This window comes from Anopheles ziemanni, chromosome 2 (genome assembly GCF_943734765.1).
Source record: "Anopheles ziemanni chromosome 2, idAnoZiCoDA_A2_x.2, whole genome shotgun sequence".
NCBI lineage: Eukaryota > Metazoa > Arthropoda > Insecta > Diptera > Culicidae > Anopheles > Anopheles ziemanni.
Window position 1 is genome coordinate 24,508,237 of NC_080705.1, and position 12,431 is coordinate 24,520,667.

A 12,431-nucleotide genomic window follows, 5' to 3' on the forward strand; every position below is an offset into this window, starting at 1 on the left:
GCAAAACTTTCCGACGGTCAGACCGGTCGCCGTCGAGGAAGGATTTACTGCTCCTGCTGACTCTGCTGGTGGTAGGCATAGCACAGGGTGCCGGGCCAATATAAACACACAGCGCAACATGCACCCTCAGCTACACAAACACACGCATACACATACGTCGAGATTCTTTTCCCAGTTTATGCTTCGTTTGTTTGTTTTTTTTTTCTTGACTCCTCATCTTACCCGAGCCAGGGTGGTACTTTTTCCTCAACGCAGCAATTTTTGGGAGCACGAGAGAGTGATAGAGAGCACCACTATGCGGACCTCCTCAACCAATAACACAGTGAGGAAGAGAACACCGAAATGTCCTTGGGGCAAAAAAGGGCAATTTATGGGGCCCGCGGAACGAAAAAGATTGCACGCACAGCGACGGCCCCCGGGGCCAATCGATGAAAATACCGGCTCCAAAATTTTCTGCCGGAGTTAGCAGTCAGAACCTTCATATTCAAAGAAAAAAAAAAATGCCGAGACAGAAACGAGTGTCAAGTGTTCGTTCCGTAGGGGTTTTAAAAGAGATAGTGAAAATCTTAATTAAATAATTTTATCAATGGAAAGGATTAACATTTCTTGCATATTATGTAAATCACTTTCTACAACAACATTTTCGATGAATCATTCCTGTAAATGGGATATGTTGCGATTGATTTCCAGTTGTCGCACCACATACTAAGAGGGATGGCTTTATTACAAGATAATATTAGGTGATAGGTAGTTTAGGAGTTGGTTGAACAGCCTTAACCAACGGATAAATAATTTACGAATATCTTTAACGTTTATGGTTTGCAGAAGTAACACTTGTAAACAAAATCAAAAGAAAATAAGTTGTACAGGAAAAAACCGAGGCAAATGGCTTTGCGATGAACAATTATTTAACAAAAGTAAACCTGAGGGATTGCTCATTGCACTGTTATGATGCACATTTGAATGCGATACGAGTTTAGGTGCCAGAGAAGTGATCAAAATTCCGGCCACAGTTGGGGCACTTATTTTGGGCTCAGCATCCAATTACAGCGTTTTACATCTCACCTAGCAACCACGGCAGTATATGTAGAACATCAAGAATGATAGCCTACTGTAGAATATTTGATGTTTAATAGCAAAACCCACAACTGGCAACACAAACGGGTAAGTAGAAAATTCATCACTTTCCAGGATCTACCAGAATGAAAGTTATCTCGGTCAATATTTCCAGGTTAGCTTGCGAAAGCCCAGGAAGCTGGATTCAAAAGCCGTACTGAAGTAAACCCTCGTCAAAGAAGAAGAAGAAGAAGCCGAAGAGTTCAAAGCTGTGGAAATTGAAAAAGAATAAATGAGAAGAATAAATATGCGACTGGATAACCAAAGTTGGTATGCCAACTTTGATAGTGCAATCGGTGTAAGGAAGGAATGAATGCTATGCCTTCGCTTCTGTCCTGAAAAATGCTTTCGGTAAAGAAAGTGTGATGCGAAGCGTCGCCTTTTCTGCTGCACCTTTTTGGTTTTTTTGCCAGACCACGAAAATGCGACGGTGGGGTTTAATTTCATACCACCGTAAAATATCATAGCGCTGTAGTCCGCTCGAGACGAGACGAGTACACCACACCAGTACCCTGCTCCCAGATATGGCTGCGTCCTTTTTCCGGATGGAGAGAATAAACGGCGGACGCAGGCGCGTCGAACGGGGGAAAGAGTTAGAAGATGCAAACATATACCGCCTATCCGGGAAGGGGCAAGCGAGACGCAATGATACGCAAAGTGTCGCCATCATGGCGGCGACACGGCACGGACGACTGCGGCCCGGCCAGGCCCACACTGAAAAACCGCACACGCACCTTTTTACGACTGAAAAGGGTTCCAGGAAATGGTCGCACTGGGGGCTTTTTAAAAATATGTTTTCGTGGGCGCGCAGGTAAACAGCAGGCGAAAGAAAAAACAACATTGCGAAAATTTCAACGGCATACCATGCAATTGCTAATTCACAAGTAACGCAACCTTCACCTTCTATGCGCACGATCATAAAAAAATGCCGACAAAATATGTCCTTACTGAAGGTAAAAATATTTATGCGAAGCCCGAAAAAAAGTATATCCATCAGCATAATTCAATGGACGGATTCACAACATCGTGCCCGCAATACCTTAAATCTTGCGATATTCGCAGTAATAGGGTGGATGGATTCACCGAAAGCTGTGCACATCGGCGGTGGCGATGAAAGGTATATTCAAATGAATATCAATGAATATTTAGCAATACATCGACTAAAACAGGGGAGATGGATAGTTATTTTCAAGAAATCTTATAAACGTCTTAAACTTCGCGGACTGTGAAACGAACCTCTATACCCAAGGAGCGCGGTCTTTCGGTCAAATTAGACACAGACGGAGTTTCCTTTTTTTTCTCTCACTATGGTGCAAATTTTTTCCACCGGGTGATAATTGTTTGCCGGGTTACAGGAATAACCACGGAGCAAGAAATCACGGTACGCTGAAACCTTTCGCGAGGCAATCCCATATCATCGCTGGCCGAGACGCGAGAAAAAACGCGCGATTTTACCACCAGCAGCAGCATCGCGACACCTGCATGTTGTTTGTACGCTTGTTTGCTTTTCCCATACACCATCCATCGTTCCAGTCGAGTCGAGACAGACCGCGTCATCAGACCCACCATCATCGCCATGACCATCCCCCGGGCGACTGATACCGTTTGCCAACGCAACAACGCCAAGCAGCTAAACACTTCACTTCACAGGAATTATTTAATGCAACCTAATATTTCTACCATCACGTTTTCAGTGCGTTCGGCAATAGTCTTCTTTTTTGTTTCGCCGTCCCAAACAGATTGCTTTTGTTTACGCTATTTAACACTGGCGATAAGACAAAAATAAACACGCACACACCCACCGAAAAACCCGCCCAAATCGCGACTTCAGTGATAACGTGGAGAAGAAAAACATAAGCCCGCCGACTAAGAGGAAACCGAAAAGTTGGAGGCAAAACGCCGGTAAGTGTTCTTTTCCTTCCAAAATAGACAACCGATGTACGACCATAACAAAAACCGGACCACACGGCTTGACCTTCTTCGCTTCGCTCGTTGGGACAGGTTCCCGCGATTTTCCCATTGCAACCACCGGTTTCGAGTTTTCGCGCTCACGCGAATTTCCACCGTGTTCCACTATTCGTCGAACGAAGGAGGCCGCGATGGCAACCGGGGGTGTCTAGCCGGTTCGGTTGCTGCTGCTGCTGCTGATTTTCGTCTTTCTGCAGCACTAAGAGTGTCCTCCTTTCCGCGGGCCCGGTTCGTCCGTTCCATTGAGGAAAGACAAATTTTCACCCTCCCCGTCGTTCTTCACTGTCAGTGTTCACACGCTTTTCTTGTCGAACAATTTCACCTGCTGCCTTTCTCCGCACACAGCCGCGCACACACACACACACACACTCACATAAACACACCCACCTTGGCCCAAACGGGCGGGCCGACGACGGACGGGTGTGAAAGAAGTAAGAAGCTTCACAAATCAAACATAGCCGCTGCTGCTGTTGCACTTTCAGCCGCCGGTGCATGCAAAGCAAGCAGAAAGGGCTGCGTATGCTGCAGCTGCACACTGCTTCACGCCGCAGAACGCTTTCGACTTCGGCTCGCCTGCCTGGGGCCTGGCCTGGCCGCTGCTGCTTGGCTGGCTGGCGGTGCAAGGATTTTTCGCAAGCACAACGCACCACTAACCGGACCGACCCGCGCTAACCGACATCGATTACTAGAGAGCAGAGCAAGGTAAGCACGGCACACGGCAAAAAGGACGGCCACCGCCACCGCACGGAAAGGGATTCAGCGCAAACGTTGCGCTCCCGCTGCGTTTCCCAGGACGAAGGGAGAGAAAGAGAGAGGGAGAGAGAAAGTGTGCATACCACCGTCGCCTAACTGCTCACGCACGGGCGAGGAAAAGGAGACACCGCAGCGCAACACGAAGCACACCCTGGACTGTCATGGCGTCCCTGTTTACCAAAATGGTGTGTATTTTTTTTTTTTACTGCCTGCCCCCTGCGCGTTCTCCGCTGAAACCCGCGCTCTCTTCAGCGCGAGAGCTGCGTACAAAAACAACAACAAAAACTCTTGCCGTCTCGTTCGCTCATACCACACAAGTAATGTAGCCACAGGCGAATGCCGGTCGAGCACAAGAGAGGGAAGGGCAAAGAGCCGCACCACATACAGTTCACCTTTCTGTGCTCTCTCGTCCCGACGACGACGACGTTGGTTTTGCTGAATTGCTGCGGGCCGCTTGCGCTGCCAACCGTCCACACCAGAGCCGGGGAATGGCGGCGACAGTGGCGACGAAAGAGATTTTTAAAGAACTGCTGCTTACTCTTTCGGCAAAATCCAAGCGCGCCCGATTCGGTTCCGGACAGGAAAAAAAAAAACAACGATTGCACTTATTTGATTTAAAACTGCTTTACGCCACCTTTCCACTCAACGACACCAGCAGCCGAGGGACATCCGCCGCACGCGTGGTTTTTTTCTATTGCAAGCTAAACTTTACCCCCGATGCTCGTCGTTTACGGAACGCGTTTGTCAGCAGACGGCGGTAAGCCTCGCGGAAGTTACACATGCTAAACGGACCTGCCGAAAGGACCGCAATGGCAAAAGAAAGGACATCGAGCCCGGGGATTCGGGACGAGACTAGCGCGACAAGCGTGTGTGTTGACGCACACGGGCAAGGTATCAAAGGTGGCTGAGGAAAAATTAGGAAAGCAATAAAACAAAGGGAAAAAAAAACACTTACATTTCCTACACCACTGCTTCTGCTGCTGCTGCTGGTGCTCGGCTGCTCTTCTCGTCCCACTTCACGTACACACTACCTTGTGCGCCGGGGGTCGACGGGGGTATGACGGTCGGTTTTCGGAATTGACCGTACAACAAAAAGCCGCCGCGGAAGGTAGACGACGCCGCGAGAGAGCACATATACGGCAGTCGTACGCCGTGCGCCGTTTCGCCTCTATTCAGCACTTTTTGCCAGGCCTGCCCATTGCTCGGAAGAGAAGCGAAGCGAAGAAGAGCACACCTCCGCTCTCTTCGGGTGGAAGAGCACGTCTCTCTTTGCGGCGGAAGAGCGGAGCGGCACCGTCATTGGACCGAAGGAGAGAGAGGGAGAGTGTATATGTGTTGTTGTTCGTTTCGCATTGACAAAGCGCAGCGCTGGCTGCGTACGTGCGAGCGTTCTATAATGGCTGCGTGTTTTGTTGTTATTATGTCATTTTTTGGGGGTTTTCTCGGGGAAAGGGAATTTCAGTAAAAAGTACAATTTGTGCCACCATCGGTTGGTGTTTTGGCTTCCTCTATAAATCAGCATCTCCTGCAAAGAGAGGTGCATACGGACCGAATCATCTCCGCACATTTTCGACACCATCTTTTTCACCACCCCTGTACAAAAAAGGCGGCACCAAAAAAAGCGTAATCGTCTGCGTGTGCGGTTAATATCCAAACGTTGCGTTCTCCGAGAGCGGAGCGGAGCGCGTTGCCTCGCGGGGAGAGCGCGGACCACCTTCGACAAAATGTCCGCCGCATCGCGTCGTCCACCATTTGAGGGGGAAAGGCGTCGTAATAAAAAAAAAACATGATCATTTCACCGTCGCACCACCAAACCGCTCCCGGCGCGAAAAATGGAAAACCACAGGAGGAAGGGTGCGGCACATTACTGACCGATGAATTCACCGGCCCGGAACCGGGCAAGGGGTTGCGTACCCGGTTCCATCATCACCATCATCATCATCATGGCGCCTCGTAGGAGGTGAAGGTTAGCACATGTTGGTGTTGCATTTTTAATATGCCGGCTTCGCTTTTGCCGCATGTGTATCGCGATGGCGACCCGCGGGTCTGGATCGAAGCAAGCTCTTTTTTGTATATTGGCGGTAAAAAGAATAAAATCGGAGCACCCCTACGGAAGGGGCAAACACAGCAGAAAGAAAACCTCCATCCCTTGGATAGCAAACCGAACTCGCTCCTCGCGCTCGGACGCTTATGCTCACTGTGTTATGCTCTCTTTTTTAGCGGAAAAGAAAAAATGATGCAAAATCGTTGGACCGGCTTTTTTTTTGCTTACCGGTGCCCCCTTAACACCACCCCACCGGAGAGGGTGTAACCTACCTCCAAATTGTGGTTTCGCCTGCTTTGTTTGTTTGGTTTCTACAAACACTCCACCACCGCAGGGCTTCGAACCAATGCCGATCGGCGCAGGCATTTAAACTTGTTCAAGGCGTTATGGCCTGTCTAACCCAACACCATTTTTTTGTTTCCATTTGTTTTATGAAAAAGAAAAAAATACACAAAAATAACGGAAGAGAAAGGTCGAGTTTTCTCGTACGAGCACCTTTTTCTTCCGCAAGGTTTGATCCCTCGAAGGTACCGGCACAAGGATGAGCACGCTTGCGCAATTCGAATCATTGGCCACGTGCATGCCTCGACCGTTACACAGGACGGCTAGGAAGGACACAAAGAGAATAGCAAGCGATGGAGCGAAAAAAAACCCTCAACCACCACTAACCGGCTAAATGCACAACGAGCGCACCAGCCAACTTTCTCTGTATCCTGTTGGTGTTTTCCTTTTTTCCCCTACCTGCCATCAACTTTCGGTGGCAATTGTTTTTTTCATCACCGCTTCACCTGCTTTGCGCTCGTCCCGCGTCCTCAGGAGTCCTTGATGTCCTTTGACGGAACCCGGGGGCAGCGACCAGGAAAAAAAGGTCCTTGGTTATCATCCCATTTTCATTGCCAGCATAAGGGCACCCCGTGCATGAGTGTGTGGGTGTATGTAGATTTTCCAAAAGGGGACTCGGGGGAGATGGTTTATGTGCCCGTTTTACCTCGTTTTCCGCCTGTTCTTTCCTACTTTTAGCTCGCTTGTTTCGCATTCCGCACGATCAAACCGCGACCTTACCAATTCGACGCGTCAGGTACCGTTATCGCTTTTAGGAAGGCTGATAAAGGGAAAAAAAACAAGGGAAATCACGCAAGCGGAAGTAAGCGGCAAAGGATTTTCCACCGTCTGGCGTCGGAAAGATGACTGATGATGGGATATGCTTTTTTTCTTGTACCTTTTCCACCCGGGCGGTGAAGATGCGTGCGAACCTTTTAACCTTCAAGCATAAATAAAGGATGGACACCCGCCTCCCTGCTTGGGGGAGGCAAAAATGGGTAACATCTGTTTTTGGGGGTAACTTCATGGCTTTATCGTGTTGTTGTTTTTTTTTTTGGCTCAGACCCAGGTTTGGCTTCGATTAATTGAATTCTGTTTGTCAGTGCAAACAGTGGTTTGAGAAAAGAAGCTGAATAATCTGATAATTAAACATTCTATAATCATGGAAGCAGCGGCACAAATTTCGAAGAAGAAAACTAAACAATTTGTTGCAAGAACAACACTCGTAAAGTTATTTTATGCCCACGGTCAAATCGATGAGAAACTGAAAATATGTAAACTTTTAATCGATGATAAGTAAAGAAAAATCATATTATACAGTACCTTAAAATCTGCTTACCTCGTCCATTATTGCCTTGTTTTATCTATTCATTATTTCAATATCGAACAAATCATAATGCTTCCTGCTGCCGCCGATGTAACGAACCGCTATTCGGAAACCCTGCGTGGGCTGGGAAAATCCAACGGAAGTGTGTGAAAAAATCGATATCGTAAATGATTTTCCAGCTGTTGTACCACCGCCAGACACCGTCAGGGGCCTGTTATGAAGGAAGTAGAGAACATTGCGTGAGAGTGAGAGAGAAAGTCGCAGTCCTATGGACGCGGGTAGGATAGAAGATGTGTAAAAAAGAAAAAAAACGAAAAAAGAAGGGTGTGACAGTGTCCTTGCGCCGGGAGAAGAATACAAAAAGAACACAACAATAACTATTATGATTTTGCTTCCTTAAAATGTTAAATTTGCTTTAATAGAACAATCACAAATAATCCAAATCGCACTCAAGATTTATTATTAGCAAAGTAAACTGCCGGAAGGATATGAATTTTTCTTTCCACATGATAAACGGTCTGAACGTAACATTTGTAGTGCTCTGCCGCAATGAAAGTACGCAGCCAACTTGAAACTAGGATGGTTGTTGTCCCAGATATTACTGCCTACTTTACACAAACTTGTTTATGCAGCGAATTACCATTTTACTTGCTTCATTTTAATCTTAACAGATTCGTGAAAGAAAAATTCGTTTGTTATGAAAATATAGTTTATTTGTAGCACAATTATAGCCTATTAAATAGAGAAAATAAAGGTTAACACCAACAGAATACTGCCGCGTTGGGAGCAAAGTATTATTTATATACACAGCATTACATTTAAGATCTTCCCTAATCATCAGAGAACGAGGAATAGTGTCAAGAGCGTTGTATCACCTTCATCCGGTCAGTCGATTAGTGGGTGTACCTCCCACTACGTCGTACCCTTTTCAGCGCCATCCTGAAGCAACCCTTTGGTGGCGGCCAAGAGATCAGTGTTTTGTTGTAAGATTTTGTGTAAATCTTTGATTTGGTTGTACATGTTCTGCGGTTTAGGGAAAGAAGGTAAAAAAGGATTAAAAATTACCATAAGAACGAGAACCCGGTGGTATGTTCGACTGCCTATTAAAAACCGTACCATAAAACACAGCAGCTTATACTGATTGTGGCGTGCGGTCGATCCTTTATCTCCCGTGTTCGCCGTACCATCGCCTACCGTTGGGATTGTTGGTGGCACCATGGACTTATTGGCTGCGATCGTTGTCGATACCTCGCCATCGGTGCTGATTTCCTCCTTCAGGTCCTCCCGGTGCTGCTTGAGCTGATCGCGCGCGTCATACATTGCGTCCACGTACGCCCCGACGTCTTTCAGCAAGAACTGCGTCTGTAGGAATATCGTCTGCGCTTTCTTGTACCAGTCGGCCAGGCACTCGGCTTCCTGCTCGACCGCCTGACGGACGGCATCGTTCAGTAGGGCCTTCAGGCGCTTGCCCGTTTCCGCGATCTTCACCTTCTCCAGCACGTGGAACTGTTCGTCGTTGTAGGTGAGGGCACGGGTTGCCCGGTCGCGCAGCATGTGCTGCCAGGAGTCGCGTAGTCGATCGACGAGCGATTTGGCTTTCTCGCTGTCGCGGTTCTTGTTGGGCGTTCGAAGCGCCCGGTAGCCCGAGTTCCACTCGCGTACGAGCGACTCCTCTTTTACGAAGCGCGCGTAGAGCTGATGGATCGGCTCGGAGACGCGCTGGAACTCGGACTTTTGCTTCTCGTAGGTGGCCAGAATACCCGTCGCTACCTTTTGATATGTTTCATGCTGAAAGGTGCAGAGATAAAAAAAAACGTTTCATATTGATTACTTTTACATTGTTGCTCTCCATTTCAAGTGGCCGCACAGGCTTCAGAAAACTTAATGTTCTTTTAGAATCGATAAGAAGATAACGTATCTATTCAACAACTATCTTACGAAATCCAAATTTGGCTTTTAATATCAATTTGCTATACCGTTAATAGATTAAAAAAATGCATAATAAATCAGATTTATCTTTTTCTGAATCTTGTGTAATACGCGTAGCCATGAATAAACATGAACTTTCTTGTTTTGACCTTGACTTTGTTTTGTTAAAAATTATCATAATAAAAACTGCAAATGGTGAAGAAAATTCGTGGAACAAAAATTATACATACAAAGAAACATGCAAGTGGTCTAAGTAAGCACCGATAGCTTACTATGATTGGGTTTGGCGTCAAAGTAGTTTGAACGATAAATACGACGTACAACAAAAACGATAGGAAGCTTTTGGAGTGCCTTCTAGATGCTACTTTTAATTGCCCCTATCATCAACATATCATACTTACATTGGAAGCGGCCACTTCGAACATTTTTCCAAGCTCACAGATAAGCCCCTCTATTTCCTCCAGGTGATGAGTTCGCCTAAAAATACGAAACAAATCGTCAAAAGTTGAAACAAATAAGGTCATGGAGGATAGTTTTAAATTAACTGCACCATACTTCAAAAGATTCACCAGCAGTCCACTAAGGAATCCGGAAAACTGATGTACGGCTTTGTTCATCAGTGTGTCCAGCAGGGACAGGTTCTCGACCCGGCGCTTACACTCGTGGCCAACGCTGCAGGCCACCTTCGCCAGACTGGCATCATTTTCGACCGAAATTCCGTTCGGGAATGTAGGAAACTTTGGCAAATCCCACTCACTCGGCAGGATTACGTTGTAGTTTTCGATGTTGAACAGCATCACGGGGTTGATGGGATCGGTGGGAGGGTATCCGCGTGCTGAAGGAAGGTAAAATGCAGAAAGATTGCATCAGACAATGTTTTCGTTTAATGATTTTCGTCACATTCTTACCGCTGGTGTTGGCATCAACCTTCCTCTCGAAGAGCTCATTTTCCAGGAGTAGCAACTGCGACGGCTGCGGAACGTCCGTCTGGGCAAGGATATGCTCGCGGAGGTGGACAAATGTTTGCTCCGGTTCCATGTACACCTCAATCGAGGTCGCTCGATTCACGTAGAAGATGTGCAGTACCGTTTTGTTGAGAATGTTTTGTACCTCGAAGAAAAACTTATCGAACGACCACATGCGTCCCTGACTCTCCTCCAGCAGGCCCGCCAGCAGGGGTGTGACGAGATATTTTAGACCCTCCTTTAGCTGGCAGTGGGCCGGCAGCGTCTTCGCCCACTCGATTGGGCCGTTTTCACTCGTTTGCGTGCCCGAGATGACGCCCGGTGCTTTCTTCGTGGTGATGTGGTACATCGTTTCCTTGTTCTTGCGGCCACCGTACGGACGGAATGGAAGGTTTCCGGTCGCCACATGGTACAACGTAACGCCGATCGACCAAAGATCGACGTTTGCCGTAAAGCTTCGATTGATGGACTTCCGGAGTACAGCCCGTTCGTACATGTCCGGATGAAGGTACTCCTCCGTTCCGTACAGTGAGGCGAACTGCTGATTCTCACCGAGCTCACGGGCCGCACCAAAGTCGGTCAACTTGTAGATGGTTTGGCCGTCCTCCGAGATGTACTTCATGATGTTTCCCGGCTTCAGATCACGGTGCACCAGGTTATTGTCCCGCAGGTGCTTCATACCGGCCGACAGGTGCTCCAGTACGAGCAGAAACTCACGCTGCGGCAAACCGTACGTGTTTTCCGGATCGTCCAGAATGTTAAACAAACTGCCCCCGGTGCACAGCTCCATCACGATCACCTTTCCCCGGCCCTCCTGGTCATCTTCGATGTCCAGCAGCTTGACGATGTTGTTGTGATTCACCTTCCGCAGCACCTCGAACTCTCGCATCTGCACATCCGGAGGGCGCATGTGGCTGAGCTGGTTGAACGTCTTCACGGCCACCGGTTCTCCGTTGTGTTTGTTCACCCCCTGGAAGACGGCCCCCGTAGCTCCCTTGCCCAGTACGCTGGTCGTGCACCAGACGTAGTTCATCGATCCACGCAGGAACGAATTCATCTTGGCAACCTTCGAGACGGCACAGGAATGTTTCACATACAACTGGTGGTAAATCTGCTATCTGCTCGCGGTAGTTTGCTGTTTTCCACTGTCGAACTCCTACTGAATGTACACTGAAAACCAACGCAGTTGTTTGCTGCTTTCATCTAATCACCGATGCGTATGCAGTTTCGTCAAGATTTGCAACAACTTTCCAGAAGACGATTAGTACCTCTACAAAAACAAACTGAAGTTGTGCTGAGGCAGTGGTCTACTAGTCAATGACATAAAAATATGTTTAAACACCTTTATCCACCGATATTTTCAAGTAGATCTTTAAATTGAAAAAACCTAACTGGTATCAACAAATTGGTCAATATTTCAGAACGAAAAGTGAGATTTGGTGAGTGAAAACTTGAATTTTCAATATGCTTGTTTTGCGTTATACACGTTTCTGATAGATCACGGCCTAAGGACGTTGCTGTCATTAAGCTAAGGTTGCTACATACAGCGGTTTGTTTGTGATAAGAAATTAAAATGAAACTCTCTTTGTTAATAAATAATACAAGGAAATTGAAGCTGAAACTGGTGACCTATTTTAATCAATTTTTTTTAAATTTTACCACAGATCTAAACCTGCGTAAAAAACGTTTCTTTTCAGGTCACCAAATGCTACAGTCACCTTGTGCTTGTTGTGATGCTGTCAATATTGTCAGCGGCTGTTTGTTTATGTTTCCCCGTTTGCACCTTCTTCTCACGCACGCACTCCCGTTTCTGTTTATCGCTAGTGCAAGGAATAGTTGCGTGGAATGCACGCAGACTGACTCAAATCTCAGCGGAACTCGGTAGTGCTCTGGTTTTTTTTCACGCACGGAATTAACCAGTTCGTAGCGCAAGAGCTGACGTCAATATTGCTCAGCTTTGGGAATGCTCTGTGCCGTGCAAGCGCCCCGATAGAAAAAACAGGGAGCC

At 47.2% G+C, this 12,431-nt stretch overlaps 1 protein-coding gene across 1 annotated transcript; it reads right to left on the bottom strand.

The window, feature by feature from the left end:
* Positions 1-8,314: 8,314 nt before the first annotated feature.
* On the bottom strand, positions 8,315-11,613 carry LOC131281897 (inhibitor of nuclear factor kappa-B kinase subunit epsilon). Its single transcript, XM_058311264.1, has 5 exons — positions 10,367-11,613; positions 10,014-10,293; positions 9,860-9,935; positions 8,646-9,317; positions 8,315-8,552 (listed from the first exon to the last, which is right to left on the bottom strand). Exons 1-5 carry the CDS (start codon positions 11,478-11,480, stop codon positions 8,442-8,444), a joined length of 2,253 nt encoding a protein of 750 aa, XP_058167247.1. The 5' UTR covers positions 11,481-11,613; the 3' UTR covers positions 8,315-8,441.
* Positions 11,614-12,431: the final 818 nt, after the last annotated feature.